Source organism: Marmota marmota, unplaced genomic scaffold, assembly GCF_001458135.2.
Source record: "Marmota marmota marmota unplaced genomic scaffold, marMar, whole genome shotgun sequence".
In the NCBI taxonomy this organism is placed as follows: Eukaryota; Metazoa; Chordata; class Mammalia; order Rodentia; family Sciuridae; genus Marmota; species Marmota marmota.
The window spans coordinates 5,329,370-5,355,653 of NW_025999946.1; the positions used below are offsets into that span (position 1 = coordinate 5,329,370).

Below are 26,284 nucleotides of genomic sequence, written 5' to 3' on the forward strand. Positions count from 1 at the left end.
CCGTTTGGGGTGTAGGGGGTACGCTTCTGCGGCCTGGGCGCGGAGCCTGGCGACTCCTAGACCGCGGCTCGGGCTGAGCACACCGGAGGACTATTTGGGTTCCTCGCGCCTCGGTCGCGCGACTGCCTGGCTCGGAGCTGTCGCGACCCGAGTGGGTGAAAAGAGAGGCAGCGCGCCGCCTCCCCCAGGTGGAAGGGGTGGTTGAGCCCGGCTGCGGTAGAGCGTTCGCTCGGAGATGGCGGAGCCGCCGCGACGCGGCCGGAGGCCCGGAGAGCAGGGAAGCCGGGCAGCCCCGGGAAGCGGCGGAGCCCGGGGACCGCGGGGACGCCGCCCACTCCGCCGGGTGAGCCGCCCTTGAGGAGAACAACCTCCCACATTCAGAGTGTGCCCCCCCCCAACCCGGTCACCCTCAGTTCCTCACAGACTTCCCTTGAGTGTTGCCACCATAACCACCCGCTGGGTCGTCCTGGGCGGCCCTTCAGTGCGGCCCTCCTCGCCCCTCGCCCTGAGTCCTTTCCACTATCTTTCCTCGGAGTTGCCTTCTTCGCCTCAGGTCGCCCCCCACCTCCAGTACAGGGGTCCGTCCCCTCGGGCTCTTACAGCCCAGTACCTGCCTCGATGTCACCCCCGCGTCGCCTCTTAATGCCCCCCATCCGTGCCCTCATCTCCACCTGTGACCCCGTATTCCCCCCAACAGGGTCCCCCCTCCGTGAGCCTCGGATCCCATTCGGTTCCCTTTCCTCCACAGCATCTGCTCTGCTTGTCTCCCGGGACAGGGCCCACACCCCCAAGGCTTCCCGGGCCTGTTAGTGTTGGGACCTGATGACCCCTTGGTTTCTCCTCCTCAGAAACCTATTGCTACACACACATCTCCCCCATGTTCTTCTTCCAGTGTTCATTGCCTCACCCTAGTAGGTCTCTCGTCACTTCTTCCCCAAATATTAGTGCTTCTTCCAGTCATGAAGCTAAAGATGCAGTGGTTAACCGCATGGGCTCTGAAACTTGACATGCCTGACTGAATTCCAGTTTCTCCACTGACAGCTGTTTGGTCCTGGGCAGGTTACTAAGCTTCTCTGGGCTTCAAATTAGTCATGTAAAATGGAAATAATACTACTTACTTCTTCCCTCCTTCTTAGGGCTGGTGTGAGTATTAACTACAGATGCTCCTAAATTTACCATGAGGTTACATCCTGAAAAACTCATCTTAAGTTGAAGATACCTACATCAAAAATGCATTTAATACACCAAACCTACAGATAGCTTAGCAGTACAGTATACTGTAAAGTATCATTTGTTTAACCTTCTGATTACATAGCTGTATGAGAACCGGTCACAGCCACTGCCCCTATATAGCATTAAAAAAGAGTATTATACTCCATATCCACTAGCTCAGGAAAGGATCAAAATTCAAAATTCTTTGGGCTGGGGATGCATGAGACCCCAGGTTCATTCCCCAGAACCATAACAAAACAATCCCAAAAGTCAGATTATGTTTATACTGAATGCTTGTCATTTGTACACCATTGCAAGTTGAAACATTCTAGTTTGGGGACTATCTGTATAGGTAAAACTCTCAGGAAAATCTCTGGCAGGTAGTAAGCTTGCAACAGATATTAACTGAGCTGAACATGATGACATGTGCCTGAAATCCCAGCTACTCAGAAGGCTGAGGCAGGAGGGATCACAAGTTTGAGTTCAGCCTCAGCAACTTAGTGAAACCATGTCTCAAAAAAGGGTTGGGGATATAGCTCAGTGGTAGAGTGCTTGTCTAACATGCATTGGGCCCTGGGTTCAATCTCCATACTACAAAAATAAATAAATAAATAAACTGTTATTAACATGTGTTATTAACATCAACTTGCCCCCAATGACTTCTATTCACTACTGTTTTCCCTAAGAATTTCTCTGATTCTTAGGATTCACCCCTTTCCATGACCTTTTTTTAAATTTTTGTTTTGTTTTGTTTTATTTTGTTTTATATGGTGCTGAGAATTGAACCAGGGCTTCACATGTACATGGCAAATGCTGTACCGCTGAGCCACAACCCCAGCCCTCCATGACCTTTTTTAAAATTCTTTTTTGGTACTTAGAGATTTAACCTAGGGCCTTATCATGCCAAACACATTTTGCCACTGATCTACATCCCTAGTCCCCCATCACAGTTTTTCTCCTCCCTCCCAGCTCTCTTTATTAATTTTACCCAGGCCAAAGCTGAACACTTTTTTTTTTTTAAATATTTTTTCAGTTGTCAATGGACCTTTATTTATTTATTTATATGCGGTGCTGAGAATTGAACCCAGTGCCTCACACATGCTAGGCAAGTGCTCTACCACTGAGCTACAACCCTAGCCCCAAAGCTGAACTCTTTATTATTTTTTTTTATTTTTTTTTATTTTTTATTATTGGTTGTTCAAAACAAGCTGAACTCTTTATAAACAGCTCTCTCAATTCTGAAGGACCCTGTCTCTACCTATTCACCTCTAGGGTGTATGAATTGGAATGGATGATAGAGAGGGATTACTAACCAAAAGCTTTACTGGGAGTGGTGAAGGTGAAGAGAGTGACTGTAAAGCTTCCAGAAGCAATCTGATAAGAAGTCCCCCAAATTATATCTCCTTAAAACTGTGTTTTCAGATCATGCTGCCCTTACTCATTTTCATTGCCATATTATGACTTAACCTCCTGTTACTCTCTTATCTCCCATTCAGATTTTTTGTTTGTTGGTTTATTGTTTTTATTTGTTGTTGTTGTTTTGTTTTTTGGGGTTTTTTTTAGTTGTAAATGGACACAATACCTTCATTTCATTTATTTATTTTATGTGGTGCTTGGATGAAACCCAGTGTCTCATGCAAGCTAGGCAAGTGCCTTACCACTGAGCCACAACCCGAGCCCCGGTTTGTTATGTTTTTGTAACTGCATCTACCCTTCATGTCTCTCCAGGCTAGTTCAGAGACCCTTCTGAGCTATTCAGGAATGGGGATATAGTACCATGTTAGAAAGGAGAATTGGAAAGGACAGGGAGAGAGACTCTAGTCTCAGCTTTTTGGCTTTTCTCAGGTTCTAGTGACATGCCTGCTCTGGGGCTCCATTTTTATCTCTTCTTACTCTGACACAGGTGAGGTAAAGGGCCAGAGGTGGGAAATTTTTCACAAGCAGTGGAAAAGAGAGTCTCATAGTCTCCAAGTTAATTAACTTGAAAAGTAGATTAATAGAATGCTTAGCACCATCTCTTTTCTCTTTGAGTTCCCCCACTATAGTGTCCATATGATTGCAAGTTCGTTAGTGCTGTTGGCTATGATGATGGGTTTGATTGATACAGAAGATTAACAGACTCATGAGTTTCCTTTTATCTGATAGTTCGTTGGGGCATGGGACTTCTGGGACTTTCAGTCCCTTCCTCACAGAAAGAACAGAACTTTTGCTCGTTGGCCAACTGTTCGGTCATGGGTTGAGAACTCCTTTCAGAACAGGCCCATTTTCAATCTCCTAGGCTGTTTGGCCTCTTGTAGATGGGAGAATTCATTTCCTTACAAGTTGTGAAGCTAAGGTATAGTGCTCCACTTGTGTTCTTTTATAGAAGCTTTTTTCCTTTCTTTCTTTCTTTCTTTTTTTTTTTTCCTTTTGGAAAGTAAATCATCCAGTGAACAGGAGGTAAGAGAAATGAGGTAAGGGTAAGGAGAATGGATTTTTTTTTTGGTACTGGGGATCGAACTCAGGAGCACTTGATCACTGAGCCAAATCCCCAGCCCTTATTTGTATTTTATTTAGAGACAGGGTCTCACCGAGTCACCATTGCTGAGGCTGGCTTTGAAAAGAATAGATTAATATAGTTTAAAGGGAGAAGTAACACATTGATTTCTCTGTCTTACAGATAGTGGGGCCAAGATTGTGAACTTTACAGACATTCTGATGTGAGGAGCTCCGCCAGAGCCAAAAGTGGAGCCTGGCTAGATTTGCAGCCTGAAGCCATGGGCCAGGGGGCCATGGTGACTTGAGACCAGTAGACTCTGTCCAGTTACCCCCTACTGTTCCTTCTACCTCCCCTACCCTTTACTAAGTGAACTTGACTCACCTTTTCAGGGAGCTGACCCTGAGGGAATCCCTTTCCCTTATTTTCCTATCCTTTTATCCTCTCAAGACAGTTCCAGACTATAGAACTCCTACCTCCCATCCCCTGTGGTGGTTCCCATCTCTCCCTCATTTCCCCCGCCATGCTTCAGCTGTGGAAGGTGGTACGCCCAGCTCGGCAGCTAGAACTGCACCGCCTCATACTGCTGCTGATTGCTTTCAGCCTGGGCTCCATGGGCTTCCTGGCTTACTATGTATCCACCAGCCCCAAGGCTAAGGAACCCCTGCCCCTGCCCTTGGGAGACTGCAGCAGTAGTGGGGCAGCTGCCCCTGGCCTTGCACGGCCTCCAGTCCCTCCTCGAATGCCCAGGCCTCCAGAAACAGCTCGAACCGAACCAGTGGTCCTTGTGTTTGTGGAGAGTGCATACTCACAACTGGGTCAGGAGATTGTGGCCATCTTGGAGTCTAGTCGTTTTCGTTATAGCACTGAGTTGGCACCTGGTCGAGGGGATATGCCCACATTGACTGATCATACCCATGGCCGCTATGTCTTGGTAATTTATGAGAACCTGCTCAAGTATGTTAACCTGGATGCCTGGAGTCGGGAACTGCTAGATCGATACTGTGTGGAGTATGGTGTGGGCATCATTGGCTTTTTCCGAGCCCATGAGCACAGCCTACTGAGTGCTCAACTCAAGGGCTTTCCCCTTTTTTTACATTCAAACTTGGGACTACGCGACTACCAAGTGAATCCTTCTGCCCCTCTGCTACATCTCACTCGCCCTAGCCGCCTGGAACCTGGGCCGCTGCCTGGTGATGACTGGACCATCTTCCAATCCAATCACAGCACATATGAACCAGTGCTTCTTGCCAGCCTTCGGCCAGCTGAACCCCCTGTGCTAGGACCAGTGCCTCGTCGGGCTCGACTTCCCACTGTGGTACAGGACCTGGGGCTTCATGATGGCATCCAGCGGGTGTTCTTTGGCCATGGCCTTTCATTTTGGCTCCACAAACTTGTCTTCGTTGATGCTGTTGCATACCTCACTGGCAAGCGCCTCTGCCTGGACCTTGACCGCTATATCTTAGTAGACATTGATGATATCTTTGTGGGCAAAGAAGGTACCCGCATGAAGGTGGCTGATGTTGAGGTCAGTCTTTATTTTTCCTTACAATTTTTTTTTTAGAAACGGTTCAAACTCTGGCCTATCGGACTCCCTGCCTTGGTTCTGAGTTTGTCACAAGAATGTTTCCTGCCCTTTCCAGACAAGGAAGAATACTGCTGCTCATGTATCTCTTCAATCTGCTGGGTCCTGATTACTCTTTCCATTTATGTCATGTTCCTATTACTCTTCCCAGGCTCTCTTGACCACCCAGAACAAACTCAGGACTTTAGTCCCCAACTTCACCTTCAACCTGGGCTTCTCGGGCAAGTTCTACCATACTGGTAAGCTTACTCCCCTGCTCCTTCAGCACATCAGTCTTAGTTTGATCTGTCCCTTCACTGTTTATCTCCCTGGGCAGACAAGTTGGATAAAAGGGGTGAGGTTTGGGGTCAGATCACTGTGAGGAGCTTGTGATAGCCATGAATTTAGCGTGAATAGCTGGAGATCAAGTTGACAGTGGATAAATAGAAAATCTTGGGTGGGCAGAGGGTCATAATATCCCAAGGGTGGAAGGTGGTCAGTGTTTGTTACAAGAGTACTCAGTCTGACTGGCTGTGGTCAGTGGTCAGTGTGTGGTCATAGGGACAGAGGAGGAGGATGCAGGGGACGACATGCTGCTGAAGCACCGCAAAGAGTTCTGGTGGTTCCCCCACATGTGGAGCCACATGCAGCCACACCTGTTCCACAATCGCTCCGTGCTGGCTGACCAGATGAGGCTCAACAAACAGTTTGCTTTGGTGAGACCCTTGAATCTCTTCCCCATACTTTCTCCCAGAGGTAATGCTTCCTTTTTAACCTTCCCCCAATGGGTCACCCTTTCCCTACCATTTTCAGTTTTCTTTCTATGGAGGCATCCCCACCCTCTTTACCCTCTACTCCCCAAACCTCACCAGGTCCTGGTGAGAGTCTATACCATTCCCAGGAGCATGGGATTCCCACGGATCTGGGGTATGCTGTGGCCCCTCACCACTCGGGCGTGTACCCCATCCACACGCAGCTCTATGAGGCCTGGAAATCTGTGTGGGGCATCCAGGTGACCAGTACCGAGGAGTATCCCCATCTCCGTCCTGCCCGCTACCGCCGTGGCTTTATTCACAACGGCATCATGGTGAGGAACTCCCACACTTAGCCTCCAATCTGCATTGTCTTACAGTTTTACCTACTAGTTCATCCATATATAGGGGGTAAAAATCATTTAAAAAAAACACTGCACATAGTAAGTGCTTTATTGCTTTAATTTCAGACTGAGCCCTCTATAAATCCAGGGAACCCCAGGGCCTCAGGTCTTTTATCCTTCATCTATTTCAAATTCTACTTTTCAGGGCTGGGGATGTGGCTCAAGCAGTAGCGTGCTTGCCTGGCATGCGTGCAGCCCGGGTTTGATCCTCAACACCACATACAAAGATGTTGTGTCCGCCGAAAACTAAAAAATAAATATTTAAAAAAAAAAAATTCTACTTTTCAAACTTCATCTATCCTTGTTTCTTTTCCTTGCAGGTGCTGCCCCGGCAGACATGTGGTCTCTTCACTCACACAATCTTCTATAATGAATATCCTGGAGGCTCTCGTGAACTAGACCGGAGCATCCGAGGAGGAGAGCTCTTTCTGACAGTGCTACTTAATCCGGTAGGGTGCTGAGAGGAAGGGCTAGAAGATTGGACAGCCAAAGTGTTTGCAGGCTGGGACCTTTACTCACCAACGCTGATTCTGAGGTGGGGTAGGCTTCCAGATCTGACATGCAGGCACCCCCTTGCAGATCAGCATCTTTATGACCCATTTGTCCAATTACGGAAATGACCGGTTGGGCCTGTACACCTTTGAGAGCCTGGTGCGCTTCCTCCAATGCTGGACACGGCTGCGCCTACAGACCCTTCCTCCAGTCCCTCTTGCACAAAAGTACTTTGAACTTTTCCCCCAGGAGAGAAGTCCCCTTTGGCAGGTAAGGGTGGAGCTCAGGCTGACTAGAGACATAATGGGATGGGGACTTAGGAAATTAGGCCTTATCAGAATCTTGGCCTTGCCTTCAGAATCCCTGTGATGACAAGAGGCACAAAGATATCTGGTCCAAGGAGAAAACCTGTGATCGGCTCCCCAAATTCCTCATTGTGGGACCCCAGAAGACAGGTAAACCTTCCTTAGCCAACTTTTCTTGCTCTACCTTAAAGACTCCTTTTGCAAGGAATTCCTTTCTCGTATCCACTCCTCCTTAATCCAAACTCCTGCAACAAGGATTCTTTTTTGTTTTTTAATTTTATTTTTAGGTGTAGTTGAACATGATGCTTCTATTTTATTTATTTATTTTTATGTGGTGCTGAGGATTTGAACCCAGGGCTTTGCACTTGCTCTATCGCTGAGCCACAACCCCAGCCCAACAAGGATTCTTAACCTTGGTTTGTATATCAGAATCATCTGTAGAGTTTGTTTAGTTTCTTTGTATGTTTTCTGGTATTTTGCAGTGCTGGGGATTGAATCTAGGGCCTTACTCATGCTAGGCAAGTGCTCTACCACTGAGCTACACCCCAGGCACATGTGTAGAGGTTTAAAAAGATCCACAGTGATTCTGATATTACAATCAAGACTGAGTGCACTGTTTTAACCCTTTCCTGGGCCTTTCACAGGTCATTTTCTCTCACAATAGCTGGATCAAAGGGAGTTTTACTATCCAGAGTGGTTGTTTTCTTACTTCCTTCAAACTCATGCTGTTCAGCTGGTGTCTTTTCAACAATGGCCTGGTCCTTCTCTCCTATTTAGGGACCACAGCTATTCACTTCTTCCTGAGCCTGCACCCAGCTGTGACTAGCAGCTTCCCTAGCCCAAGCACCTTTGAGGAGATTCAGTTCTTCAATGGCCCTAATTACCACAAGGGTATTGACTGGTGAGACTGAGACTGCTTTGAATGTTTCTCAGAGAAACAGTTCCTTCTCCCAGCAGACATCTGTTTTTTTTCACTCTGGGCCTTTCCTCTGCTGCTTCCTAGGTATATGGACTTCTTCCCTGTTCCTTCTAATGCCAGCACTGACTTCCTGTTTGAAAAAAGTGCCACCTACTTTGATTCAGAGGTTGTACCACGGCGGGGGGCTGCCCTCCTTCCAAGAGCCAAGATCATCACTGTGCTCACCAATCCTGCTGACAGGGCCTACTCCTGGTACCAGGTCTGGCTGAAGCTAGGGACACATTGGGGCTTAAGGAGAAGGTGGGTGTGGGACTGGTGATTACTAGAGAAAAAAGAATGAGGGTAGGGAAACAACTAGTACCTTAGGGAGGGGGTGCCTGTACTTTCACCAGACCAAGAATAAGGACAAAATAATTCTGATAATCACCTGTCCCTTCCCTTCCTTGTCCTTTAGCACCAGCGTGCACACGGAGACCCAGTTGCTCTGAACTATACCTTCTACCAGGTGATTTCAGCTTCCTCCCAGGCCCCTCTGGTACTTCGCTCTCTGCAGAACCGCTGTCTTGTCCCTGGCTATTATTCCACCCATCTACAACGCTGGCTGACTTACTACCCCTCTGGACAGGTACAATCCCCCCAAGATCCCTCCCTCATTGGGGTCCACCTTCCCTTCAGCCTAGAGGCTTCTTAGGAATCTAGAGGGAACCACATCCCTATCCCTTTAGCTGCTGATTGTGGATGGGCAAGAGCTGCGTACCAATCCTGCAGCCTCAATGGAGAGCATCCAGAAGTTCCTGGGTATCACGCCCTTTCTGAACTACACACGGACCCTCAGGTAGGAGAGCATGACTCAGGGGAGGAATCTCTGGGTGAAGTGGGGAAGCAGGCTGATCACATCTATTTGGAAAACATGGGTTTACCCTGTTTCGCAAAGAGAAATGTGTCCTTGTGGACTGGGAGGGGTAGTACACATTTATGGGGCTTGAATTTCTTTTCTTCCTGCCACCAAATGTCCTTTTTCTGTTGAGTAGGTTTGATGAAGATAAGGGATTTTGGTGCCAGGGACTTGAAGGTGGTAAAACTCGATGTCTAGGCAAAAGCAAAGGCCGGAGGTACCCAGATATGGACACTGAGGTAAGTAAAGTCTGGGAAGGATAGTCCTGTTCCAACTCTAGGGTCTGATTCCATCCTGGTCCTTACTATTTGTGTCTCCCTTCATTTTTCTCCTGTCAGTCCCGCCTTTTCCTTACGGATTTTTTCCGAAACCATAACTTGGAGCTGTCGAAGCTGCTGAACCGGCTTGGACAGGCAGTACCCTCGTGGCTTCGGGAAGAACTGCAGCGTTCCAGTCTGGGCTGATGTTCCCAGCCTTCCATTACCAGCAAAAAGCAGGGCCCACAAGGGGAATAAGAGTGGCCTGACCCCTCCCCCTTCTACCTCAGTGGCCCCCCGAGGCCTGCGATGGCTGAGAAGGAAGGGCATCTCTTTCCCATAGCTCTGGGGCCTGATAGTGAGGCTTTACTTGGTACCCCATGTCATGGTACTAGGTACCTTTGACCCATGAAATTGGGAGGTGGGAGAAATAAGAGGGTCCAGACAAGGTGTAGAGGAATGTAACATATTAATCCAATGATTTTCCTCTGCAGTCCCAGCAGTATATCTATCTATACCTGGCTAAGAGAGGGACCTTTTATTGAGGCCCCTTTAGTCAGGCAGTGGATCTACGTGGGGCCCGGCCTCCCTAAGTCATTCACATTGAATGGGGATGAGGTCGTACAGTGGCTCTTAGAGCTGAGTATAAGCCCAAGCTGTGGGCTAGAAATGTCCGTAATAAACATCCTTATTTTTCTGTTTCGTCTACCTCACTGAAGTGAAAAAACTAGAATAAAGCAAATATCAGATCTGTTTTCCCCCTGGCTCAAGGTATAGCAGCAGCACATAGAGGAAAAGAAGGGAAAGGCCCAGGCACACTAGAGTAAAAAAGGAGCTTATATATTTATAAATGCCAAATAAATACCATAGGCCACCCAACGCCCCCTCCCAGACAGGACCGTCTCCCCAAGCCCTAAGTTTCTAGGGTCTGAGACATCTTGGCCCCAAGCTACAGCCCAAGAGCAGCTGCCAGTCTGGGCTACCAGGGAACTGAGTGGAGATGATCTGTCCAACCAAGATTCACTCCCTCTATGTGAGGGACCCCCATAGCCATGGGCCTGTGTCCCTGTATAGGGCCCTAAGGGTGCCAGACTCAGGGAGAGAAGGTGGTCATCTCGAGTGAGACCCGCTGCCACAGCTCCTTGGTCTGTTTGCTGCGCTTGAGGTTCTGTAGGATGTCGTTGAACTGCATCATGCCCATGGGTGTCAGGCAGAAGGCGCTGCGGGCACTGCGGATCGCATTCACAAAGTCGTCGTAGTCGGCAGGGGTCAGGTGAATCAAGCGGTGGTGGATGTACTGAAGGACGTGTGTAGGGTGAGCCTTGGTACAAAGCACAGAACCACACCCCTCCTCCCTTATACACTAAGCACTCTGGTCCATAACTACCCAGGAGGTACTCCACCCTGCCCTGTACTTCCTGGATTGTCACCTGCATGTATGCCTGCTGGCAGCGCTGCACCAGTTGGTGGAAGGCCGGGGCACGCAGATGGTTGTGGGCATGAGCGGGGCTCAGCCGCTGCAGCGTCTCCATGACGATCTCCTGCAGCACAAACGGGCTCAGCACCCCCTTGGCTGCCCCCACACAGAACTGGTGCACGTAGTTCACTCCTGGGGGGCAGGGGGGGAGGGGCATGAGACGGGGGTGGCCACCTCTGCCCTAGGGACCCAACTTACATATCTCAGCTCTGGTCTGGCCTGGCAGAGAGCCTCCCTCCACCCTAGGAGCTGAGGTAACCCTCCACCCCCCGCGCACGCACACATACCCGACCAAGGCCTCAACTCTGAGCAAGAGCTAGGAAGGAGGTCTGGGATAGGAAGGTGGAGGGAGCAGGTCGGGGGGACAATGGTCCTGGGGAGGGGAGGTGTTACCCAGCTTTGCTGCCAGCCCCAGCAACCATTTGACATCATCAGTGTAAGGGGGGGAGCGGGAGAAGTTGTTGGGGTGATCGTTGTGTGCCCGGCGACCCAGCATCTCTAGTGCCAGCATTCCTGAGAGATAAGGGTGAGCACATAGTAGGGTGCATCCTATTATTACCCTCTACCCCAATATCTGATCCCATATTTGACCTCATAATAAGCAAATTAAGAGCTAGTAGAAGGGGTCCACTGAAGGAGTACAGAAAGGAACCTCCTCTCACCAACACGGTAGGCAGCATGCAGGTGGTGCAGGCTGTGTGGATTGACAGGTTGACTATGCGTCTCCTCCTCAGGTGGTGGAAAGCCCCCACTAACCAAAGGGCTGGGCTGTGTGGTCAGGGCAGGCAGTGAGGCACCCTGGATGGCTGGAAATGTGGATGCTGGATGGACACTGCTCACTAAGGGTAGAATGAAAACCATGTGAGACCTAGCACAAAGAGGGACAGAGAAGACTCCCACCCTACCTCCCCTGTCCACTGTGCCTCCCCTCCATTCACCTGTTCCCTGTCCCCACAACTCACAGGCCACACTGGTGGGCAGTGGGAGCCCTGGCTCTGTGTGGTAGGGATGGACTGTGATGGGTGCCATGGAAGGGACAGGGAAAGACACAGCAGTGGCAGCAAGTGAGGGAGGTGTCACTGAGTAAGGGTACTGAGCCCCCAGGAATGCAGGATGCACACCCTAGAGGCAGGGGGAGAAAGAGAAGGAAGATATCAAGTTATATAGTAGGATATAGCTCTGCCCCTTCACCCTGCAAATGGGTATCCCTACACTTATCTTAGGCTGGGTCCTCCAGATTCCCACCACCTCGTCAGGACTTTTGGAAGTATTATTATATTCCCAGAGTACTACCCCACTCCAACCAACCCTCCATGAACTCCCAGTGTGTTTCCACATGTCCCACCCTGAACACAGCAGGATACTGGTCTCACCTGTGGGTATGCAGAGCTGGGCACAGGGAAGACGGCAGGCCGGGGCATATGAGGCATGGGATGGGCAGGGTGAGCTGGGTGGGTGAGGTACTGAGGGCTACAGGGCAGGTGGGGCTGTAAAGCAGTATAGGGGTGCAGGCCAGGAGAGTGACCATGCCCCAGTCCTGGACCTGGATATAAACTGGACCCCACTGAAATGACTGGAACCACTGTGGCTGCTGCTGTCACTGCTGCTGCCGCCACTGTAACAGGTTCAGTCCCTGGGCCCCCCCTGCCCTCAGGCAGCCCCCGCCCAGCCTCCCCAGCTGCCCTGATCCCAGTGGCACTACAGCTTGTAGCCCCCTCACGGGCTGTGGATGAGCCACCTGCTGTTTGCTCATATAGCCAGAACCACTGGTGAGCAACCTCAAACAATACTTCGGGGTACACGCCCCCACCCTTAGCCGCCTCTTCCACTGCCATGCAGGCCTTCTCCAACATCAGGTTATCCTGGAAGGGAGGGGCACAGAGTGTTAAGTGGGAAAGACTTTATCCCAGGAATGTTGTCAGATGACATTCCAATGGCTCCCTCTGAGTTAGCTGGTTGTGGGTAGGCATCAGAGGTCAGGGTCAATGCTCAGTTACTGCTTCAGATGCTGAACAAATACTTGCTGACCAATAGAAGTCAAGACCCAGATAATAGTCCCAGTTCCAAACTAATGTAATCACCCCTCCCCATCCATATCTCATTCTCTCTCTGAGGTCTTCCCCAAGTTTTCCATTCTGAGTAACCATCTTGGTCTCTAAACTACAAGCCTCTATTTCCTTAACAGTAAAATAGGAATAATCCTAACCTTAGGATATGATAGGTATGAAAGTATATTACAGATTGAGCATTCCTAAATTCCCAAATCTAAGACTTTCTGAGCACCAACCTGATGCCAAACATGGAAAATTTCTCACCGTGAAATTTGGTTTCATGCACAAAATTGTTTAAAATATTGTGAGATTACCTTCTGGCTACGTGTATAAGGTGTATGAAACAAATTTCATGTTTAGACTTGGCTCTCATCCTCAAGATATCTCATTATGTATAGGCAAATATTCCAAAATCTAAAATCTGAAACACTTGTGGTTCCAGGCATTTCAGATAAAGAATATTCAACCTGAAATGTTAAAATGTCAATATAAAAGGACAAACTGGATACTCTGTGAACCCTCTTTTTTTTTTTCTTTGTGGTGCTGGGGATTGAACCCAGGGACCTGTGCATGTGAGGCAAGTACTCTACCAACTGAGCTATATCTCCAGCCCTACTCTGTTAACTCTTGAAGATAGGAATCAAGAACTGGTTCCTCCATTTAGGCTTGGCAACACACCTATAGTCCCAGACACAAGGGAGGCTAAGATAAGAGGATCACAAGTTCTGAGCCAGCCTGCACAACTTCAAGACCCATTTTCTTATGACTACTCTTCTAAAAGAGTAGTCATAACAGTAGTCATAACTCTTTTTTAAATTTTTTTTTAGTTATTGATAGACAGTGCTGAGAATCGAACCCAGTGCCTCACACATGCCAGGCAAGTGTACTAATGCTCAGCCCCAGCCCCAGCCTCAAGACCCCTTTTCAAAAAAAAAAAAAAAAAAAGGGTCCTTCACATTTCCCCATGCCCAACATTCCTGCCCAGGTCCCCAGATTGCCTTTAGAAATACCTGCTCCTTGCACTGCACCAGAGCCCGCTGGATTTCATTGGGGTTCAATGCATGGGCATGAGGCAGACAGCTTAAGGCCAGCTCTGCCGCTGCCCGCACCATATTGGAGTCTCGTGCCCGTGATGCTCTGTCAGCCAGGGATGCAACCTCAGGGGGTGTCAGATGCCCATCCCAGCATTCTACCAGTATAGTCAGGGCTGCACTGCCAATCTCCATTGCCTGCCCTTCAGGGAAAGAGCACAGTGGGGTTAGTGTGGGCACCACTGGAGTGTAGGGATGATGTCTCTCTTTAAATCAGTATTACCCCAAAGTTAAGGCTCTTGTCTCCACCAGTTAACCCCACTCCTATACCCAAATCAGGACATTAGATTTACCTGTAATCCAGGAGACGTGAGAAGAATAGGTACGTGACAGCCAGTTGGGAGAAACAAAGTTGTGCAGGCCAAGGGCATAAAGCCCAATCTCGAAGGCGCAAAGGTGCAGGTTGCGGTGAGGACCCTGGTGGCCCCCTGAGGAAGATGGATGTGTGAAAATGGAAGTGCTGCTGTTGCCCCCTGCCTTGATCAGCACTGTCTTCGCCAGCTCGAAGTAGAAGTGTGCAGCTGCCTCTGACGGCTGATTGGGTACATGGGGGGCATGACTCTCTGGGCGGCGGCCCTTGTACCTAAAGGGGGCAATGGGGTAGGGACGGGGATGGGGTTTCTTTGAAATGAGTGTCCAGGTAGGTTGAGAAGGACCAGGGCAAGGGAGGAGGTTAGGGACAATGGTTGGATTACACTAGGGATGTAGCTCTGAGGGTAGTCCAGGTTAGGGGAGATAGGTATTTCTTCCAACTGACCTGCCAACTTCAACTGTCTTTGTGCGGGCCCCTCCACTGGCACTGGCCCGGCGACTTCCACTGGAGGATGAGGAGCCCAGGGAATCCGAGGAAGAGCTGCTAATGCTGTCACTGTCTTGTCCTCGACCCCAGGAGGTGGGGGCCCAGCCCCCTCGAAGTGGCCTCCGGCTTAAGGTGGGGGAACTATCCGATGTTGTTTCAGGGGCACTGCTGTCGATGCTAGCCATGCCTAACATCCCCCAAGACAAGTCAGTCTCAGAAATAGGAGTCCCTGAAGTCAAACTCCAACTTCAGGTATATCCTCCTCTCCATGTCATTCTATGGGCTGTCCTACCTGTATGCTTCTTCTTGGGCCGCCCTGGGGAGCCCCAGCCCCGTCCATTGTAGCCTCCACGACTGCCAAGTGCCAGGCGGCTTGGAACCTTTCCCTCTGGCCTTGGGGTCAAAGCTGCCTCAGATGGGAGACCCTCACATGGGGAATGAGGGGAACTTTCTAGGTGGGGAAAACAGGAAGTTGGGATGAGTCCAGGAAAGGGTACCCAAATATGGCTATATACCATTCATTCCCCTGCCCAGTGCCCCCACCTCACCAGGCACATTCTTCTCTGTGAATCCCTCAGCAGGGCCTGGCCCAGCCCCTGCCACATTCCCTGGCTGAGCAGGCCCTGCCGAGCCTGAGGTCAGTGGCTGCAGGGCCCCTGGGGCAGATGGGCCCCCGTGCTTTGAAGGAGACCTCTGGTTGGCTGTAGCTGGGCGGCTAGATGAGTAGAATGAGCTCAGCGTCTGTGGCTTATGCGTCTGGCTCTCTCGATCCAAGAGTTTATCTAAGATCTAGAGGACAAAGAAGCAGTGACAGGATGCCCTTTATCTCCTGATTTCTATTACCTTCCTTTCTCCTTGAAGCAGCCTAATGCTACCTCCTCAGGAGGACTTCCCCAAGTTATAGCTACAGGATAACCTCCCAGCTTACATGTCTTGGTATCTTCTGTAACACTTACCTCAGAACTGAATATACTGATATTCAATAAATATTGATATAAATGAATGAATGACTTTATGCTCTCTGCTTCTCTTCTTCCACCTCATGCCCAAGCACACCTATAAGAACCATTGGTCTCTTGTTCTCTATGAGAAGTTCCCAAGATTCCCTACTTACCTCCTATGGGCAGAATAGTACTTTCCAGAATAGTACTGGAAACTCCTGAGAAAGGTGGTGATATTTGCTCACTCCCTGTCTGTCAAAAGCCCAGTACCTCAGTCCCTTACCTTCTTGAGCTTGGCCTGGTCGTCCTTATAAGTGATCATGAGTGCTAATGCCAGGTCACCCTTCTCCCGACGTGTGCCTTCACATAGGAGGGGATGTTCTGCCTCGCTCACTGTTGTCTTCATCCCTGTGAGGAGAGCCTCATGGAAATTAAGAGTAGTCATAACTCCCAAGACAGCAAAGGCAAATAGGCCAGGATTCCCCAACCACCAACATGTGAAATAAGGGGTTCTTTTTGGCCCAACCAAATCACATGGTAAAAGGTCCCCGCTGTATATCATATTCAATTGAAGCTCTGTTTGCTTTTTTAAGACCTTTAACCTAGCCCACCCTATCCACCTAGCATGTACCTATCACTTTCTTTCTTTCTTTCTTTCTTTCTTTATTTATTTATTTATTTTAGAGAGAGAGAGAGAAGAAATTTTTAATATTTATTTTTTAGTTTTCGGCAGACACAACATCCTCATTTGTATGTGGTGCTGAGGATCGAACCCAGCGCCGCGCGCATGCCAGGCAAGCGCGCTACCACTTGAGCCACATCCCCAGCCCCGTACCTATCACTTTAGGGAAGTGGGCTCCTCACTTGCACAAAGATTTGACTGCACCTCTGTATATATTTGTTTTTTGATATGGGGTCTTGTTATGTTGCCTCAAACTTCTGAGCTCAAGTGATCTTCCTGCCTCAATCTCCTGAGCAGCTAGAATATAGGGTGCCACCATGGCACCTGGCTATAACTGAATCTTTATTTGTGGTGCTCCCCTGTCTAGAAGTTACTGATCTTTTAACTTACATTCCATGTTCTGTCACTTCCCTAAGGTCTTTTCCCTAGATTTTTGTTTTGTTGCCCTTAGAACACCCATAATTCACACACACATTTTTGCCCTATATTCCTGATTGTCTCATAGGCATTAGTTGGCTCACACAAATTATCCTGACTTTCCCATTATCAGACACCCCTCAGGAAGAGGATGCGATTTCATAACAGTTAAGGCCTGGGCAAGGCTTAGCTCATGGATATACTCAAAACACTGACAGACTCACCCAAGGCAGCAACTGCTGCTTCAAATCCTAGCTCCTCATCTCCAGGCAGCTCATTGCTCCAGTTGCGACTTGGGGGCCGGGAACCCGTGGGAGAAACCACTGGATAAAAGTTGGGGTAAGTCAGGCAGACAGAAGTACCAAGAATGCAAGGGAACCCGAGATGCTCATCATCCCAGACTTACCCACAAACCTGCCTAATGGGTCCTAAAGGTAATTCAGTCAGAGCCTTGGGGCTCTTGGCTTTTCCATACAGAAGGCGTCCCCTTCCCCATTTTCCCACTTACTGTAGGAGCAGGCACTGTACCTGGAGCACAGAGCACATCAAAGATGAAACTGGCCAACATGAGAGGCAACACAGGCCGATAGTCACAGAGTGTCCCCTCCCGAAGCTCCTCTGCCCGGCAGCGCATGGTACTCATCTCACTGGGACCCAAAGGAATTTTCTTGAGCAAGGCAGCCACCTCTGACTCCTGGTATGCCAGCTTCACCTGAGGGCACACATAAGGGGCTCATACCTCCTATGCCTCAATGGAAAGCGAGATGCAAGGATCTGAGGAGAACAAGGTACAAGGCTCAGACAGAAACTCTGACCTCCAAGGCCTTGGTAGAAGCTGGGGGCCGCTGTAGCTCCAAGGCAAACATGCCAACTCGGAAGGCCAGATTGTGGTGTTCTGGACGCTCACTTAGCACTGTCAACAGGAAGGCTGCCTTGGTCAGGGTGTTGGTAGCCACCCAGGTCTGACGGCTTGTGGATACTTTATTCTTCTTGCCCTACATAGAGAAGCATAAGGAAGCAGGCAGATGAATCTGACTCACCCCATGAAGGTAGGAACGGGATCTCACTTGGGGTGGGGCATGGGAGGTTAGGAGAAAGTGGGGGCCAGACAGGTAAAGGAGAGGGGTCTCTCTCACCTTAGCAGGGGGCGGCTCTACCTTGAGGTCAGGTGGGTTGGCTAACAGGTCTTGGGCAAGCTCCACAGTGAGACGGGAGGCCTCACTGCTATAACCATGAGCGTGCAGGGCCTCAGCACAGGCAAATAACACCTAGAGAGAGGACATGGGACCAGATGGGTTGAAGTGTCAACTTGCATAGGCATGACATCATGCTCACTCATGTAGCATACATTTCTTGAGCACTTGCTATATGCTAGGCCCTATGCTGGTCTCAGGTATACTATGAGCTCAGTTTGGTTAGAGAGACAGACATGAGCATACAACTAGTGTGGTGCCAGCAGTACTACTGGCAAAGGTCAAGAGGGGGACAACTGAGTAGTGTGCTCACTGGGACTGGGGCAGAGGGGTAGTAGAAGGAAGGACTATCCAGAGGTGATGGTCTTTAAGGTCTCTGAGACCTGAAGAAAGAACAGGAGCTGATCAGACAGGTGAGGAGAGAGCATTCCAGGCAGAAATGATAATCTGTACAAAAGTATGGAGGCAAGAAGGGGCACAGCAGGCTTAGGAATGGGTTGGCTGCATGGAAGATAAGGGACAGAATAGCCAGGCAAAGCCAGAGAAGTTGGAAAAGATCAGACCAAGTGGAACCTCACAGGTCATGCCAAGGACCCTCATTTTTTTTTGTAAGTTGTCAATAGATCTTTACTTTATTTATTTATATGCAGTGCTGAGAATCAAACCCAGGCCCTCACATGTGCTAGGCAAGCCACAACCCCAGCCCAAGGACCCTCATTTTTATCCTTAAGGGCAGTGGATTTTAAGTAGCAGAGTGACACAATCAAACATTTTAGTGGAAAAAAAAAATCAATGCAGAAACACTGAAGAGAATAGATGGCAGATGGGGATGTCAGGAGCCTGCTTTGGGATTCTAAGTTATGCCAATAGTCCTGACACTTCCAAATAGAGCCAGGGAGCCCCTCCCAGCAGTGACTAAGAAGCACCCACTCCTCCCTCCCTCAGTCCCCTCACCTCCATGCGGCTCTCCTGTTCCAGTGGCTTCAGCCCAGCAAACAGGTCGTGCTCCTCCCCAGCCCCGCCCTCGGCCTTCTCCTCCTCGCCCCCAGCCCCATCCTGGGCATTCAGGTAATATGCCTGGTAGTCATCATCCTCCTCTCCAATGGCAGGGGCTGCCTCTTTGGTTTTGGGAAGCCCATTGCCACTCTCATCTGTAGAAGGGAGGTCATCCCGGGTACAGACCTCCCCAGGTAGTAGGCTGGGGGGACCAGCAGAGGCTGTGGGAAGCTCAGGCCCTTCTGAGAAGTACACGCCACCATCTTCCTCATAAGTATCTGGGGGCTCAGGAAGGAAGGTGGATGGGCCTCGGGAGACACCAGGGGTAGGACAGGGTGGAGGGCTTTCTAGGAATCCACCAAAGGTGCTGGCCTCTGCACCCAGGGCCAGGCTGCTGTCATCCAGGCTCATCTCTGCCAGATCTGGCTCCAGGGAGCTGTCCTCACTGCTCAGCCGTCGCTTGCTCCCACTGCCTGCTGAGCCCTTGCCCCCACTGCCAGCCCCACCCAGTGCCTTGGCTTTGCCCCCGCCTGAACCCAACTTATGCAAAGACTTATCTCCCCCTTCAGCTGAGAGGCGGCGGGGACCCCGCTGTGAGGAGGGAACCCCCTCACCCAATCCCTTGCGCTTGGGCCCAGGCTCCTTGGGCCGCACAGCTAGTTCAGTAGGAAGAGGTCGAGGCCTGTCCCGGGATTCTTCCAGGCCCCCAGAACGGGAGACTCCTGGACGTGGAGGCAAGGCTCGGGCCCAGCACAGGGCTAGCTTCCGGTCAGTGCCGCTGTAAGTGACACCAGGAAGTGGGTAGGCCTCTTCCCAGTTAAAGTAGCAGGCTTCCACTGCAGGTCGGAAGCCAGGAAAGAGCCGCTCTAGGGTCTTCTTGTGCTGTCCGCGCTTTACATTCTCAATCACCTTCAGTTGCCACTGGCGCAACTGTGCACACAGTTCCCGGCGGCTGTGGGAACAAAGGGCAGGAGGCTGCTGGGGGAACAACCCAGCAGTCTGCACTAAGAAGGGAAAAAGGGATGAAGTAGGTATATGCCCCAAAAAGGCATAGGGAAAGGATAGGGGGGAAACACTTCTTGAGCCAGCCCTCGGACACAGAAATTTTGGAAAAGGGATGCTTTTTGGGGAGAGGAGGAGAAAAGTCCTTCAGAAAATAGAACCATAAATCCCTAGTAATTCTTGGGCTGTGCACTCCCATTTCCCTAGGATGAGAATAATGGCACATCCCCATGTACAAGAAAATGAGGGCTCAGTTTGTCTTGGATTGGCCTAGTTAATGCTATGGGAAGTTTATAGGGAGACTCACCGCTGGGGGCTGAGGGCAGGGTCCAGCACAGCCAGTCTCCATAGTGTGACCATCTCGTCACACATGCTGGCACATGCATGAGCTGCCACTTCTGACTGCCCATTGCTACGGCCTGTGTGTCCACTGGCACTGCTGTGTGAGGCTGAGGTACGCACACTGTACCACCAACCTGTTATCTGGAGACAAAGAGGGGTGTGAGATGTACCTATAGCTCAAAAAGTCAGAGCAGCTCTCCCTGGTGTCCTTGTCAGAAAAAGGAGAATGAAGCTGGGAAGCTAAAGAACTACCATGGAGTTCTCCAACTCTGGGGAATTACCTGTTCGTAGGTGAGGCACTGGTCAGTAAGGATTTCCAGCAAGGGGGCAGCATTGCTATCCCTCCGCTTGAACATCTCCCGCACAATGCTAAGCAGGTTCCAGACGCCCTCTGGCTCACGACCTCTCAGAGGGCGCAGCAGACATGCCCATTCAGCAGCAGCTGGAGGCTCCGTGGAAGACAGATACATGGAGTTCACATCACTGTAAAATTAATGGAGCAGAGGGCCAGGTATTTAACATGGTGGCAGAGAACTACCATGCACAACACCCTGGATCCAATGCCCAGTACTCAAGAAAAAAAATCAGTAGAACAGAAGATGGTAACTAAGATGGGGCTGAATGAAGTGAGTAAAATCAATAGGGCTTTGACCCAAAAGAGGTTCAGTACAGGCACGGTGGCGTACACCTAAATCCCAGCAGTTCAAGAGGCTGAGGCAGGAGGATTGCAAACTCAAAGCCAGCCTTACAACTTAGCGAAGTACTAAGCAACTCAGTGAGAATCTGTCTCTAAATAAAATATAAAAAAGGCTGGGAATGTGGGTCAGTGGTTAAGCCCTCAGTTCAATCCATAGTACCAAAAAAAAAAAAAAAGAGGTTCTGACCCCAAATACAGAGTAGACGGGGAATGGGATGACCATAAAAAAAATCTAGAACTTTCTCATCTGTCAAAGGAAGAAAAATGACCCTTATTCTACCACTCTGTGACTATACAAGATCATCATCATCCAGTGATTGGTCAATGACATTTGTGTGCCAGGCACCACACCAGTGCAAAGAGAAGGTAGGGAACACAAGCATTAATAAAACAAAGGAGCAGGGGTTGTGGCTCAGTAGTAGAGCATTCGCCTAGCATGTGCAAGGCCCTGGGTTCAATCCTCATTAAAAAAAAAAAAAAAAGGATCTGCCAACAGCCTAAAGGATGTACCCCAGCAACCACAGACTCAATACGCAGAGATCCAATTTACCTGAAGACCACAGGAGAGGGACCACAGAACTTGTGCAACGTCTTCTTGATATTGTCGGTCAGTGTTGACTCATCCAAATACCAAGTGCTCTGGTCCGAAGCTGAGGGCCCTGCTGTGGGATCTGGGATGACAGGCAGTCAGTCACCTACTGATAGGGGCCTGGACTTTCCTGACAATAGTAAGCCTTAGCAAGCAGCACTCTGTATTATCAGCCTACTTTCTTCCTACTGCCCTTCTTTCTCACTACACTTACCTGGGGCTCCACACACTGTATTAATGGCTGTTGACTGGGAGGAGAGGAGTTCATCCAGGAGACGCTGAGCTGTAGGGAGGATCTGAGGAGAAAGACACAAAGGTAGAAAGAATAAAGTGTAGATGAACCCAAGGAGTCATCTGGGCCTAACAGTAAGGCTGATATGAGGATATGCAGCTAATTGTGGAAGGGCATGACAACCTCACTCACCTGCTGAGGGAGCTCACTGATGAGATACTGAGCAAACTTCTGCAGCTGGTCCCTCTGCAGTCTAGATAGGGACTCTGAGACTGGGGCACGCAGGCAGACTGCAGAAGCCTAAAGGGGACCCAGAAAGAGAGCGATTTAAGAAAAGCCTTTTGCTGAAGGGGAACAGAGGACAGGCAGGCAGAACAGGGGAGGCAAGGGGGCTCACATTGTGGCCAGGCATGCAGCAGAGAAGGGGGAAATGGAGCGTAGGATAGGGCCAGGATAAATTGGGAGGGCCTCACGTTGTGGATGCGGAAGAGACAGAGTGCCACGACGTGAGTACACCATTTGGCCCCAGCCCCACAGGTACAGCTGCAGGAAGTGACCCGGCAGCGGTCAAACATCACAGCCACGTTGTAGGCCCCCTTTGGAGGAACCATCTGAGGTGGCACCACTGTAGCACTCAGGTGGAATCCTAGGAAAAATAATGGCACAATCAGGGATCTCTGCTCTGAACCTTGGCCCCGTAGTTATTCAGACAACATGCTCCAGAGTTTCTGCAATGGGTCTTCGTTTTTTTTTGTTGTTGTTTTTTTTAAAGATTTTTTTTTTTGTTAGACATAATACCTTTATTTAATTAATTAATTTATTTATTTTAATGAGGTGCTGAGGATAGAACCCAGGGCCTCTCACATGCTAAGCGAGCGCTCTACCACTGAGCCACAACCCCAGCCCCTGGGTCTTTGTTTTTTGTTTGTTTGTTTTTTTTGATGGGGGTAGTGGGAGGTACTGGGGATTGAACTCAGGAGCACTCAACCACTGAGCCACATCCCCAGCCCTACTTTCTATTTTATTTAGAGACAGGGTCTCACTGAGTTGATTAGTGCCTCGCCGTTGCTGAGACTGGCTTTGAACTCACAATCCTCCTGCCTCAGCCTCCCAAGCTGCTTGGATTATTGGTGTGCATCACCGTAACTGGCTGCAATGGGTCTTTAATTCATAACAGGTGAATGGGGGAGCAAAGCTGCCACAGGCGTGATGGGACCCTTACCTATCTGCAGTGGATCCTTTACAGCCCTCATGCGGAACAGCTGATCCCCTCGCTGGAACTCATCTGCACTGCCATTGGCCAAGCACGAATACAGTCTGAAGGGAAGAGACGAGGCCACAACACAACAAATAACCTTTCACAGACCCTATCAGAGACCACAATGCCCTAAGTACTTTCTCCTCATTGTCACTCTTTTTTGGAGGAAATCCCAGGCACTCCCTTCTCTACTGGATTTTTCTCATTACATCCCCAAATACAATATCTCCTTTGTTTTGTAGAAAGCCCAGAAGACAGTGTGGGATATCAGGACCCCACTCCCCACCATCAGTCCTCTGTCCTTACCGAATGTCCTCTTCATTCTCAGGGAAGCTCCAAAAAGCAATTCGGAGCTGGAGTTGCTCAGGCACTGGAGGGTAAACTTTCTCCACCACTTCAAACGGGATGTGAAATGCCACCTGCTTTGCTGATAGCTCCACCAATGGGATTACCAGTCCATCTTTGGAAACAAAAGTTGGGGTAGGGGAATTGAAGAGGAAATGAAAAGGGCCATAATCACTTGGCACCATCCTGGGCCCTATCTTCAATATGAAAGAAAAGGGAGTCCTGGATGGAAATCCCATGAACCCTCTTGTAAGGGGACATTAACCCTAAAAACTTCCTCTGGGAAAGGGGAGCTGGGCAGTCCCCAGTCTATAGCCTGCTATTTCAGGCTCAGAAAAGAAGATACAAGGGAGATTCAGGAAACTCCTGGCCAGACAGATGTGTTCGTTGGGCTTGGCATCATATTTCCTACATACCCAAAGCAGTTCAGATTCATATTACATTGTGAATTTCTCTCCTTTGGCATTCTTAATTCTGATTGCCTGTTCTCTATCCCTTTTTCTCTAAAACAGCCACCTATTTAAGAAGAGAAGATAAGCCAGAAAAGTTAAGCAGGGACCTCAAGAACCAAGAAGCTGACCTAACCTCTGACCTCCCACAATGGAAGCCCTGGTGGAAAGACAGGTATCTCAAGGGGACTTAGCTGCTACTCCTGGAATCACCAGGAGCAGGATGGAGTTACCATTCAAGAAGGTTCTCCACACTGCTTTAGTCAAAACAAGTAATATTAAAACAGGCTGCACACTTCATCAAATGACTAGCCAGATTAGAAGATGGATCCGAAAATCTCAGAACTGAAAAGAATCCTTTTTTAAAAACATAAACACTTTTACAAAAATAAGCCACTGAAAGTAGCCATGGATTGGGTTGAGGGGGTGGATGGGAATGACACACTTTTCCAGATTTTAACCTGTTCAAGATGATACCAATGTTGAAAATGTTCGCTACTATGACTTTAGTTACTTCCCCAGAGAATGGGAGCTCTTAAGACCCAAGGCCACCCACACATGCAAATATGAAAGAATCAGGGAAACCATAGAAGACCCACAGTGAAACTGCTTAGGATCTGTGTCTGTGTGCGCACGCATGCATGTGTACACACAAGCATGTGCTTTCTCTTAAACTGAGGTTGAATACTACCACTTGTGCCCACTCCTAAAAAGTGACACATGTACATTTCACTCCATTCCAAAAGAGCACCAAAAATCTCTACAGGGCAGCTTGGAAAACAGAACTCTTGGAATGACCTGCATAGGCTCACACAAATTAAACCCCTCAACTGCTGAGGTCCAGGGCAAAAACTGCTGTGAGTAAGGCAGGGAAAGGATGTGATGAGTCCTGAGCCTGTGGAGTTTCTTATCTTTACTTTCTTCCTTTCCATCCCCTCTAAATAAAGCAAAATTCTTCACAGCACTAATCACTTATTTCTCAGAAAGATCCAAGAATGAAAGAATAAAGCAAGAAAATGTTTCATAAAGAGAGCTCAGAGACAATTATCCACATTCTTGACTAGGCCCTGATATGGAAATCTAAGGCTCCCATTCAACAGGTCCCAGCCTTGGCTTCTGACAGATGTTCCATATGGCCAGCAGCAAAACTCTGATATAACCCCATGAACTATGGAGTCTCTTCTCATAGGCCAGTTCACCTCCACTTTCTTCTAGGTGGGATGATCCCCTCTTGGAGCAGTTGAGATGAGAGATCAACAGCCTGAAGCAAGAAGCTTCCTAAAGCACTTTGCAATGGAGTGACACACCTCAAGTGGTCACTTCTTCACAATCCAACCCTTAACCACATTCCCTTCTACCTTCTGGTTTTCTAAAGGCTGACCTCAGTTGAGTATTCCCAAATCAGAGATCGGATTCCTCCCCCTTACTCCATCTTTAAGGCAAAGGAACGACAAAAGATCTTTCTGTCCAACCCAGGATTCCCTGCCACAACGCATCTCTCTCTCTCTCTCTCTCTCTCTCACACACACACACACACACACTTGCATGGAGAAGTCAGCCCACCTCCGGAGGGCCGGAAAAGCGACTCCTGAAAGCAATCCTAAGGTTGGGACAGCTCCCAGTCCCGGACAGCTCCCAAGCAAGGCCCAAACAGAGCCTGTCCGCTCCCCTCCCCCCACCCCACCCCGTGCACCCTCACCTCTCATTCTGGTACCGCCACTACCACCTCCTCCACCGCCGCCAGTGGGGGAATTGGGCCCCGCCGACTGTTTGCGCCATCCNGGTGGCCGGGGTGCTCAGGGCGGCCGTGCCGGGCGAAGATCCCAAGCCTGAGAGACACGGGACCAGGCCTCGCCCAACAGCGAGGTACGAACAGGGGTTGTGCCCAGTCTCCGAGACTCAGGGCCCGGACGAAGCGCTGGGCGGCCGGGGCCTCTAGGCGGCTGCGGAGCCGCCTCCCCCATCAGCTGATCTGAACTTCCGGCCGCGCCGGCCATCACCACTTCCGCCCTCGCGCTCTTGAACTGGACCCCATACGGGCGGGTGTAGGAGACATGTTTGTTTGTATTTAGTGCCTGAGATAGAACCCGGGGCGCTTACCACTGAGTTACATCCCCAGCCCACCCTTTTGTTGAGGCAGGGTATCATAAGGTTGCTGAGGATCTCGCTAAATTGCGGAGGCTAGCTTCGAACTTGAGATTCTCCTGCCTTAGCCTTCCGAGTCGCTAGGATTGCAGGCATGTGCCACTACGCCTGGCTGACATGTTTGTTTAACTGCTACATTTCCTGCTTTTTTTTCCTCGAGCCTACCGTCACACACCATAAGAGGAAACCAGTCCCCAACGATATATTAAACGACTACAGATTCTAGCAATAACTTGGTGTCCATAAAGTCCCGAAGGAATAAACAGCGGCTGTGCATGTCGGGAAGCGTAGGATGTCAAGAG

At 49.6% G+C, this 26,284-nt stretch overlaps 3 protein-coding genes across 11 annotated transcripts in view; 1 reads left to right on the forward strand and 2 right to left on the reverse strand.

The window, feature by feature from the left end:
• On the forward strand, positions 1–9,973 carry Ndst2 (N-deacetylase and N-sulfotransferase 2). Of its 5 annotated transcripts, none has more exons than XM_015504623.2 (14): positions 1–343; positions 3,872–5,216; positions 5,425–5,512; positions 5,814–5,968; positions 6,154–6,339; positions 6,729–6,857; positions 6,988–7,170; positions 7,259–7,355; positions 7,983–8,106; positions 8,209–8,383; positions 8,579–8,749; positions 8,850–8,959; positions 9,156–9,258; positions 9,358–9,973. In XM_015504623.2, exons 2-14 carry the CDS (start codon positions 4,212–4,214, stop codon positions 9,481–9,483), a joined length of 2,652 nt encoding a protein of 883 aa, XP_015360109.1. In that variant the 5' UTR covers positions 1–343; positions 3,872–4,211; the 3' UTR covers positions 9,484–9,973. The 5 variants fall into 5 exon arrangements, with proteins under 5 accessions (XP_015360109.1, XP_015360110.1, XP_048657831.1 ...); XM_015504624.2 differs by having other exon boundaries at positions 6,229–6,339; XM_048801874.1 differs by lacking the exon at positions 3,872–5,216.
• Positions 6,629–26,284, reverse strand: part of Fut11 (fucosyltransferase 11) — a 30,602-nt gene continuing 10,946 nt past the window's right edge. Inside the window, exon 4 of the mRNA XM_048801875.1 lies at positions 6,629–6,654. The gene's annotated coding sequence lies outside the window, so the exon portion shown is untranslated. The remainder of the gene's footprint in view (positions 6,655–26,284) is intronic.
• Zswim8 (zinc finger SWIM-type containing 8) lies at positions 10,096–25,618 on the reverse strand. 5 transcript variants are annotated; one of them, XM_048801866.1, is made up of 26 exons: positions 25,537–25,618; positions 23,350–23,503; positions 23,008–23,102; positions 22,259–22,431; positions 21,978–22,085; positions 21,768–21,849; positions 21,515–21,635; positions 20,549–20,750; positions 20,233–20,408; positions 18,882–19,875; positions 17,871–18,002; positions 17,550–17,729; positions 17,263–17,446; positions 16,959–17,057; positions 15,919–16,043; positions 15,243–15,483; positions 14,987–15,145; positions 14,653–14,881; positions 14,189–14,478; positions 13,815–14,038; positions 12,127–12,615; positions 11,716–11,875; positions 11,416–11,592; positions 11,147–11,266; positions 10,707–10,817; positions 10,096–10,573 (listed from the first exon to the last, which is right to left on the reverse strand). In XM_048801866.1, exons 1-26 carry the CDS (start codon positions 25,541–25,543, stop codon positions 10,113–10,115), a joined length of 5,493 nt encoding a protein of 1,830 aa, XP_048657823.1. In that variant the 5' UTR covers positions 25,544–25,618; the 3' UTR covers positions 10,096–10,112. The 5 variants fall into 5 exon arrangements, with proteins under 5 accessions (XP_048657823.1, XP_015360062.2, XP_048657822.1 ...); XM_015504576.2 differs by having other exon boundaries at positions 10,707–10,885; XM_048801865.1 differs by having other exon boundaries at positions 11,692–11,875.